The sequence below is a fragment of the Tachysurus fulvidraco genome, chromosome 5 (genome assembly GCF_022655615.1).
Source record: "Tachysurus fulvidraco isolate hzauxx_2018 chromosome 5, HZAU_PFXX_2.0, whole genome shotgun sequence".
Taxonomy (NCBI): domain Eukaryota; kingdom Metazoa; phylum Chordata; class Actinopteri; order Siluriformes; family Bagridae; genus Tachysurus; species Tachysurus fulvidraco.
Window position 1 is genome coordinate 16,351,557 of NC_062522.1, and position 11,474 is coordinate 16,363,030.

At 36.8% G+C, this 11,474-nt stretch overlaps 1 protein-coding gene across 1 annotated transcript in view; it reads right to left on the minus strand.

Annotated features, from left to right (window-relative positions):
* The window catches only part of tex264a (testis expressed 264, ER-phagy receptor a), a 64,965-nt gene extending 53,548 nt beyond the window's left edge, over positions 1-11,417 (minus strand). Inside the window, exon 1 of the mRNA XM_027146611.2 lies at positions 11,025-11,417. Within this exon, the coding sequence (XP_027002412.1) occupies positions 11,025-11,282 (258 nt within the window). The 5' untranslated portion in view covers positions 11,283-11,417. The remainder of the gene's footprint in view (positions 1-11,024) is intronic.
* Positions 11,418-11,474: the final 57 nt, after the last annotated feature.

Genomic DNA, 11,474 nt, shown 5'->3' on the forward strand with positions numbered 1-11,474 from the left:
CCCTGTGACATTCAATAAAAGGAACAAAATACAATCGATCAACTCAATTTAATCAACAGTTGATTAATCTCCTAATCCCTACTGAACACCAACACTGCTAAACTTGCATTATCTGGATATAACTTTGCTTTAAATAGCAAACATAATGACAAGCTACATTTAAATTGAGCATAGAAAAGTAAAGAAACAGTACAAAGTAGAAAAAGAAAGCCATCAGTTCATCTCACTATGTACAACCTGAATGTAATGTTTTTCCAAATTGTCTGATCGTAGCAAGCTCATGACATTGTTAATCACCTCTCTCACTGGCTGAAATGGAAGCTGATAGTGAATCAGCACTAAACTGCCTCAGGTTCTTCCTCTAGTCAGGCAGTTCTGACTTTAATTAAGGGGGAAAATGAGCATGCACATATGAGCGGTCAGGACTGCTTTGAGTACATCTCAGATTTTAAAAAGGAGTCAAAAGACAGCGTATGTGGCGAGTGAATGCAAAAATGCTCCAAGCCACAGATGAATGTAATAAAAACCTGCCAGACTGATTCTGTGATAGCAGAAGAAGAAGAAGAAGAAGAAGAAGAAGAATTTTTCTTCTTATATCCCAAAGGGGTCTGAGAGGCACTGCACTTTTTTAATAAGAACTATTTTACTATAAACTGTAAATGTAACAGCCAACTGTTGCTAACAAAATCAGGTTTTTTTTTTTTTTTTTTTAAATGGAGGTCTGGGTCATCACAGGACATATGACTAAATTCAGTCTTCCTCCCGGTGAACCTGGGAGACGGTTTCCCTTGGCAACAGGTTTATACTGTTTATACACGACAACCACAAGCACACCTGTAAGTTAAGACAGCTTGAAAGCTTCGAGGTTGAATCTGTGACATCATGCATATTAATGAACCTAAACGTTTTGACATTCATCAAGGCAGTGTTACTAGGACGACACTTTCCTCTCTATTGGGAAAACCTGTACACCTGCTCATTCATGAAATCGTCATCAGATATTCGTGTCACAGTAGCACAATGCACTGAATCATGCAGACACAGTTCAAGAGCCCTACATCAGAATAGAAAATAGGTTCTGGGTGACATGACGGGTTGGTTTTAAATATTTCAGGAACAGAGACTTTCAGGCACCACAGTCTTTAGAGTTTAAACAGAATGGTGTTAAAAAATATTTTTTTAAAAAGGAGAAACTTTCAGTGAGAGAAGGTTCTGCAGACGAAAACGACTAGTTGATGAGAGAGGTCAGAGAAGTACAGTCAGACATATTTGAGCTGACAGGAAGCCTACTGGTAATCGCATAACCAGTCTTTACAACCACAGTGAGCAGAAAAGCATGTCATCAACCACAACACTTGAGACGGACAGGCTACAACAGCAGAAGAGTGCATTAGGTTCCAATCCTGTCAGGAAAGAACAGGACTCAGACGCTACAGTGAGCACAGGATCAGACAAACTGGACAGATGAAGATTGGAAATAGACCAGGTGTAACCGAGTTACATTTCGGAAATATGTTTCACCTGGACATTAGGGGTGTTAAACTACGATTTAACGCTTATTTATTCAGGTAGCGGGCATGAAGAAGCGGCAGATCATTTCGGGAGAAGAATTAGTGGTGTCATGAGGCTCAAATGTGGAAGATCTTAGGATCATGGAAGTGTTTCTCTGTGTCAATCAATAGACCTTTCCTGTTTCATAGACACTTTTATAGGAGTATTTGAGTGTTGGTGTGTTGAGCATAAGCTCCTTACACGGTGACCCATCACATGTGCTTCAGGGATGTTTTGTGGATTTCGTTGCCATGGGTTATCATTTTTATTTTATTTTTTTGACTGACGTCAACACTAATTTTCACCAGGAATTTTGTCATTCGGCTGTTTGTGCTAAAGTGCTTACATTCCTCCACCCAGGTTAAAGACATAAACCTCATCGGCATTCATTCATTTATGCCTTCCTTTATGGTTGTTTGTGATTCTCATGTTTTTTCTCTCTTTGGTGTATATGTAAATATGCCTCCATCTGTCAATGAGAAATAAACTGCCTCCACATATAGTATATACATTCTTTCTGGATCCGAGCCTAAGTAGTTATGATTATTTTCTCTTATTCATACCAAAGTAAAGTATTCATTGCTTTAAGGCACTTTCTTGGATCCCCCTTTTAAATAACTCAAGCCTGGAGTACGTAGCGGTTATACAGACTATTATCCAGAGTTACATTTACAGCATTTAGCAGACACTCTTACCCAGAGTGACATACATTGTTTTATTTCAGTTTATACACCTGAGCAATTGAGGATTAAGGGCCTTGCTCAGGGGCCCGGCGGTGGCAACTTGGTGGACCTGGGATTCTAACCAATGACCCTCCGATCAGTAGTCGAACACCTTAACCACTGAGCTACCACATCCAACATACCTAAAAATCAAAAACATGTACACTAACTACACTATTACTCGATCAACAAGCTTTAATCTGTCAAAAAAGATTTAAACCGACAGGAATTAGTGGGCTGATTCTTAAAGTACTCTAGAAACACTTCTAAAACACATGACCAGGAGCTGCCAATTGTTTGTCCAGACACCTCCTTATTTTCAAGTGTGATTTTGGTGAGAAAAAAGTCTTACACCTTAAACAGTCTGTTGTTAAACTCCTCTTTAAGAAATAATCTTTACATTTATTTTCAACCCAATAATTATTAAGCATTCCATAAATTCATTACTGGAGTGCTAATGCTATAATAGGATTGGTTGAGAAATTCACAACCTGTATTAAACCCCCCCTAGTATGTTATGAGGCTAATAGTCAATTTTCTGTTTTATTCTTTACAGGACATGCTGGTCTGTCATTAGAAATAAAGTTCATTCTTGCCAGAGCAAACAACATGACATCCAACTCCATGTCCTCCTACACTTCATTTATTCATATTATATAGTTTGTTTTATAAGGTTCAGAATAAAATGTTATACAGATACATACAAAAAAAATCAGGTGATTTCTTAAGATTTCTTACATGATGCTTACATCATCACTTATAACAGGTTTTTATGGAATTTAAATCGTCTCTACGAAGTTGGCGGACGATATGATTATCCACTTTGCAGCACATCTGGAAAGCTCCAATCAAATCTCAAGACATAATTTGAAGGGAATGTATTATGCATAGATAAAGGCAATATATTCCTTATCATTTATTAGTTCTTAAAATTATTTTGAAATACTAAAAACATCATCTGAAACATAGTGAATGTGGTTTATGTGACACATATGACAGGAGATTTCAAATGAGAAATTAGCCAATGCAAATCTCACATTTAAAAAGCAGACATTTTTTCAATACTTTTGGTGATTGATGAATTGTAATATGAGACATTTACCTATGTATCTTGCAAACTCAGTGATGAATATTTAATCTCGTGTCCCTGATACAAGTCCTTTCTGTTTGCATGTCCAGCTATGTCGACAGCTGACCGTCTGAAGCAGGTGACTCTGACCCCATGGGGTTTGTCAGTGTAACGAGCACACGGCCATAAGCCAATTAAAAACAACAAAGACCCAAGAGGTGCCAAGCACCTATCACAATATGATCCGTGGTTAATGGGCTGTTGGGGAATCAGTGGCTAAAGGTGAAAGTGCCAATCAAAAGCCCAGCACATCTACAAGCTCTACATACAGAGACAATAAACAGATCATGTTTGTAAGAACATCAATATTCTCTCGCTTACCATTCATGAACTGTAAAATTAAATGGCAGTTAGTGCTTTACTAAAGTAGTGTGTTAAATTGATAACATCTGCAGACCATATAAACTGTCTTCTGAGGACTGTAACTTACACATGAAAAAAACAGCACATGTCCACACCAAGACGCATTTAACTGGCAAACAGGTTTCTTTTATGAACCGGATTTTAAATTACATAAAAGTACAAAAGTACAATAATTCATTCATCTATTTTCTAAAATTTCTTCATCCAGGTCAGAAATTTAATAGGGCTGGATCTGGCAACATGAGAGAATACACAGTAGAATGGATGCCATTCCACTGCTGAGCACCATTCATACACACACACACACGATCGCTCTCTCTCACACACATACTCAGTCTCAGAAACTCCGTGAACAAAATGAAAAGCCCAGTCCACTGACAGTTAGTGTCTACATTTGTAAGCATGAAGCAATCCGAGCAGTTGTGATCTCACGGACACGCTACAGATACTGATACCGGAAATTGGTATCTGGGCCGATGTGTCCTGAAAACTGGACTAGTACCGGATTTGACACATTTTCTGTTCTGATTCTGACAAGCACGTTGTGTAACACAAGATATGAACCAACTAAAAGCTCACAGTAACAGACTCATTTACTGCACTGAATATCAGCAAATACACACAGAGGACTGTATACAAAGTACAGACATCTGAATGAGAGAAAAAGTGTAACCAGTGCAGCAATAGTAATAAATGATATGACAACACACCACATGTTGAGGAGAAGTGAAGACGTGCAGCACTCAGGCAGACAGAGAGACGTCTTGTCACTCCTGTTTCCTGTCTCAGTATAGTTATGTTATAACTGTCAGCAGACTTCAACGTCTTCTGACTTGTGGTCTTTAGTATTAGTCCACAGGCTGTATGCTGAACATTTTGCTTAGGCAGAGTGGATGTTTCATGCATTTTTATTGCCAGATATTTCCTTTACACACACTTGTGGATTTTGAATAAAGTATAAAGCACAAACAGCTTAAGCTCTACATAAGACGTAATTCAGTAAAATTCAGTAATTCAGTAAAATTCAGTAAAATATGCAAAGACAACTTACATGACTGAATGAAAGTTTAAACCTTACCTTAAAATATACTTTTAAGGTGGTTCAAATGTTTTGATTTGTTGTGAAGCTTCCCATGGACTCTTCTGATTAGTGCCACAGACTGAGACAGACATAATTCTTTGCTTTTGTCTGTCATTTTGCTAAATTACCAACAAAAGGTAATTTAAATATTATATATATATATATATATATATATATATATATATATATATATATATATATATATATATATATATATATATATATATAATTTAAAAAATATATATTGAAATACTGGTGCTTGCAGTATACTACATCATCTGCTTCTTGGAAACACTTCCAACATTTATTAAATGATTTTACTGCCCCCTAGTGTTCAGGAAAGCATAATACAATACTTTATGGTACACATTTTAAAAAAGACTGCTTAAAACATCACTCAGGCATTCTAGAATAAAAGAATGACAAAAAGATTCCATCTATTTATAGTTTAGTAAGAGTGTGAAGCTTATGCATGGCTTCATGTGCTTTTCATGCAGCAAAGGAATAGCGCATTAACACTTTGTTGCAACACTTCAGTAGTTTTGCAGGATATTAAATAAACAGAGCGAGAAGACACCGAATACAGCCTACAGCTCTCATGGCACACTGCCTGCCACGTTCCAGTTTTAAACAGCACCACTGGAGCTGCATGGCAGATGACTCATGTGCAGTTTGCCGACTTGCCACGTTTCTCTTGGAGGGGCCTGGAAAGTTCTGTCTCTACAGTCATAGTGTTTACTTTACTTTTCAGGAAAAAGAGGTTTTTTTTTAGCAGACATATAAATCAAGTATCAGCTAAAGAGCAAAATTATTCAGACTTAGACACAAAGTTATACACATATATATACAGTCCAAAGATTAGATATATCATTTTTGTGTTAAAACGAGATATTACGACTTTTACCATATTATATTAGCCATAACATTAAAACCCCTCCTCATATTGCGTCAGTCCTAATTGTGCTGCCAAAACAGCTCTGACACTGTGACGCACTGTGATCTGAACACATCGTTTTCAAGAACTGACTCTTCACTTGATGCCTAATATATTTCTTCCTGACAGGTACCTTTGTAACAAGACAATCAATGTTATTCACTTTGTGCATTATGTTATAAGTCCACCTGTTATGTCAAACGTGCACAACAGGAAAAACTCTATAATTACACACCATACGAATACTCCTGCACCATTACTGTAGAAGAAGAAGAAGAAGTTTTATTTATATAGCGCCTTTCCATAGCTCAAGGTCGCTTTACATTTCACAAATACAGTACATTCAGACACTTACATATACACAACACATAATACATATAATTGCATTATCCGAAATGCTTGTTAAATAGATATATCACTGAAACAGAGAAGAGCAGTTTTAAAACATTAATCACAATAAATTTAGTCAACAGTACTGAATTCCTCACTGATGTAAACACAAACAGTGATCAGTTACGTAAAAAGTGAGGCTCGTGTTTCACTGCGAGTGAATTTTACCTCAGGTGATTAGAGCAACTGCTGTGGATGATTCTGTTTATCAAAGTGAGACTGCATTTCCCATTGTGTCTGTAATAATTTTATCTGTAATGTTGTTTGTTCATTAGAGTAGGTTATAAAACAATGGTCAGTAAATGAAGCATCTAAAGTAACTTTACTTCTGGTTGAGATGAGTTCAGGAAAACATGTACTGTCCCAGAAATAAATATATAATAGACCTTTATTTTATTTTTTTAAGTTTTAAAGACTAAGTCTGCAATTAGTCGTCTTGTGCACCGTGGCTTTGGAAATTACAAGCAATCATGACAGATACTGTAGGGAGTGAATTATTTGAAAGAACAAAACAATATGTTAAGGTGTTGTGTTTCAGAAAAGCCTGACAGTCAGCTTTTTCACATCTGATACTCATTGTATACACAGTGCTTGAGAGAAAGAAAGAGCGAGAGGGAGAGAGAAAGCAAGAGCGAGAGAGAGAGAGAGAGAGAGAGAGAGAGAGAGAGAGAGAGAGAGAGAGAGAGAGAGAGAGAGAAAGAAACTCTGCACCTTCACTCGAGTGAGTAGCTGTGAAACAGGATTGTTTAAAAGGCACTTTAGGCCTGACCTTGACTTCTGCTGGTTTCAGATTTATACCACAATATTAGCGCACATTCCTTCAGCTTGCTATTTTTAAACGTCTGCCAGGCTGAGATGAATAAAACAAAACAAAACTAAATAAAAAAACAAAAGTGTGCTCCTGTTACATTCCACTGTAGCTGTTACACGTCACATGTTTCGTATTGAAGGCATTTTCCTGTCTTTGCAATTGGGATAGGCTTTGGATCCACTATAAGAAGTAAAATGAATGGATAAGTAAATATATGTAGTATTATATAAAATTACAATCCCACAGTATAATTACAGATATTTTATATACATTTAACCATAACATAAGTTGTTGAAAAGAGATGAACGACACCCAACTCCCCTCCTCCCTGTGAAGCTTCACCTGTTTGAGTTCTCGGGTGTGATCTAGCTACAGCAGAATATGATGTTTCTATGTGTAGGGATGTGGTAGCCTAGTGGTTAAGGCACTGGGCTACCGATCAGAAGGTTGTGAGTTCAATTCCTACGTGCACCAAGCTGCCACTGCTGGGCCCCTGAGCAAGGCCCTTAACTCTCAGTTGTATAAAAATGAGATAAAATGTAAATCACTCTGGATAAGGACTTCTGCTAAATGCTGTAAATATAAAAGTAGCCCATTGAACCAAGGCTGTTGTGGACAGACGTGCCTTTGCTTCTCTAACAGTCAGTTGCAGGGGAAGTAAGCTTTTTCTAGAAGGCTTTAAATGTACAAAAATAAAATGTCTGCAGCTACAGAGGGAGAAGTGTTTCAAAGCCTTGCTTGGCTGTGCAAAAAAATGACATGATCTCTTCAGTACTGATATATTTAATGAATATTCAAAAATTAGTCTCATTCTTTAAAAGTGTACAGTAAGTTTCAGCCTATTTTTTTTTTTTGAGTCATGGCATTTTCTATGAAGTCAAAGTACCTGCTTATTATTTATGCCTTTAATTTAAACCCATTTATAGCAAACAGCTAAAAAGCACTCAATAATAAATGCAGCTTTGATGATGGCAGGTTCAAATTTCCACCACTATAATAAAATTCACAATCACATACCCCTGGGTTATCCATTACAGAGCCCATCTTGAAAACCGTGGATTTATAGTATTACATTCCTTTATTTATTTTATTTATTTGCACAGTCTATTAAGTATTCTGCTTTACATCAGCCCTGTCCTGATTGTATATTTATATAGACTTTTGTGTCTTATCTTTCTGTGGTGTGCGATGTGTATTTATTACACAAATAAGTTCTACATCTTGCAAAGAGTTTCTCTCAGACTTTTTTCTAAAATTAAAACATAAATAAATAAATAATTAAAAAAGAATTCTTGCTATCTGTAAGGACAATCCTTAGGTAGTCCTTATTAGTCATCAGTTTTACACATGACTAAAGGCCACATTAACTTGGTTTAGGACTGTAGCAGGAGTCACATATCACATATGTCTCATACATAGTCACAACCAGCTGATCCCATTACAAACAATACTGTCAGAATGGCATGCTGTCACCTTCTCAACACTCTCAGCACTAAAACCAGCCGTAATATGATTTTTATGCAAAAACTATGTGAAATGCAAATGCTGGATATTCCAACTAAACTTACTGGTTTTATGATGTTGAGTAGTTGCAACACTTTTTTTATTTATTTATTTGTTACCTGGTTTAGCTTCCATTTATCACTTTGCTCACTTGTTCTGAACCTTCATGAATGTTTAAAGCTTAATGATAGATAATGCCAATGTTATTAGTGTAGTTTTACTTATATTGCAATAGACTTTTCTGATGCCATGAGGACCCCAGTATTTGTCATGACACATGAGAAACATGTCTGCGGCGATAAACATAAATGATAGGGGTCCTGTCTTTAAACCTGAGCACTACCCCTGACTTTGCACTATAAAGTGGTACAAACATCACGGAGAATCTCAGATTATGATTTCTTATGAAAGGGATGAAAATAAGCCTGATATTCTGCACCATATCTGTCTATAAAGCTTTCGTTTCAGTCAAGCATAATGTTTGCACAGGCCTGTCAGTCAAGTACTTTGTGGCTTTATCACTAATCCAACCTTGCCTGATATCTTTTGTCTACTCTAATGTAAAAGCTGTAGTTTTACAGCTCATAACATTGATCTGGCTTGAGTAATAGCAGAAAGTACAGTCAATAAAGCAGAATGTGAATCTACAGGACATGGGCACCTGGGAGACATCCAGCAGGCCAACAGAGAGGAGATGCAAAAGCAACATGTTTAAAAAAATGTGCTGGCATAGCAGAAATGACAAATACTGGATTACCATAGCCACTTTTGTGCAGGCGCATACGGCTTTTCGTGCCAGTTCCTGCCAATACAGATGTACAGCAGGTTGAATTCTAATAGCACACAATGAAACATTCGTCTTTACTAACTCACCAGCTCTAACATTTTAGCTATTCCTGTACATAGAGGGGAAAAAAAAGAAATGTTCTGCAACATACAAATGAAAAGATGGGCTTTGTCTATAGGACCACACTATACAACAAACATAGAGTTTCACATAATGCAGATAGCATGACAAGTGCATGACAAAAAGTATTGTATAAATATCTACAGAAAGAGACTCCGGTCTCCAATATATTTATTAAAAACACTGGTCATTTCCTGTAGATATAAATGTATACACATTATTTTGTCTGCACTGTAGAGCCTCTGTGGTGACATGGTGGTTATTTGTAGCCACGAGTCTATATTTCAAGGCCAAAAGTATCTCACGATTGTGTGTTGTGGTCTTATTTGAGATATCAAAACTGAGGTTACAAACAAACCCATGACTTTACTTGATACTTATGTTGCAATCGACTTAATTCAGAAGTGGAAGGTTGGAAGGTTCATTTTCATCCTCCATCCTTTCAAACTACAAAGTGAACCAACTGTGATGTATTTACCTGCATATACCTCGAAACAGTGAACAGAATAGTCAATTATAGAGTTGACAAGCAAATATGTCCATATGTTCACTGATCTAAAGCAAATACTAGTTTATATTCTGTATAGAAACTGATTCAATTGTAAAGAAGAACTGCTTTATTTACTGTTGATGCTCTTAGCTGCCACATGATTGTGATTAAACACTTGGTTAATTATTTGGTAGAAAGGTTTGTTAACTTTGAGAATTTGCTTAATGTTTTGTTGGCTAATAATCTCTCCATGTTAGAACATCGGTGACTTCATTGTTTCTTCATACATCATTGCAAGACTGGAAAAGTGTAATATCAATCCACTCTATGCTTAGGTTCCAGTAAAGTAAAATACAGTAGTTTTGTGAAATAAATCACAAAAACAACAGAAATTTAACTTGCTGTTTAACTATCTGCCTGTAAATGCATTTGCTTCAAATTTATTTATTTATGAATACTCAATGCAATAAATGCAGTAAACTGTGCACTGACTGTACAGGACACATGCTGTAAAGTCTCATCTGAAGAAGCAGATTATCATCTAAGACTGCACTGAATATACAAGTAAACATATCAAACAAGTTTTAGTGTTCAACACAAGTCAGTTATGCCATAATGCAGTTTTACAACCGTTTGCTTGTACAGTGTGTCATGTTTTGAACAGAGAGATCCTACCAGTAAACACAGCTGATTACCTCCCACATTCAGCTGTAATAAAGACTTGGTTGTTTGCTTTTAAAAAAAGTATATTGTCTGTCACATGTTTGTGTCTGTCATTAGGGCTACTACACATTCACTCTGAAATACACGTGTGTGTGTGTGTGTGTGTGTGTGTGTGTAAACACATATACAGTAAATAAATACAGAGATGGACATTTTTAAAAAGTACAAGTAAATGTTTCTAAGGCTGGCATTGAAAAATATGTGCAAGCTGAATAAGCTGAATATATATATTATATATATAAATGTAAAATATTAGTACAGTAGGGTGTAATATATATATATATATATAGAGAGAGAGAGATACGTCACCAGACACAACACACTTCACCAGATCTTTCACTGTATTTGACCTTTTTCCTTCTGAAATAGCAGGTCTGATGGATTAGAGAAGTGACAGTGATCACCAACACTGTAACTCACCTCACTGGGGTTGTCATAATACACCCCGACAGAGCAGAGCTTAGGGGCGATGCTGCAGCTCTCAGTGAAGGCGGATCCACGGTCCCTGTACGATCCCTTTTTAAACTTGTACGCAATAGTAATCTTTTTCACCGGGGGAGATCCGGTCCGAACTCTGATCTCAGACAGCAGTCCGGAGTAAAACACGAAAGCAGCAACTGTCAGGATGAGACACACGACCAGGAACAGGATCAGGGATAAAATCACAAAGTCAGACATCGTTGACAGAAAATGACTTCGATCACTAGTGCTTTGTAAAAGATCCTGAACTGCTCAGCACCAGACGAGCTCTCTGACCAACGGTGTTTATGTCACGTTATGACTTTTTCTCTATTTTCCTTCAACACGGCGTCGTTACTTCCGGGTTATACCATCTGTCTGATTCGAAGGGGTGTTGCAAAACAAACGCTG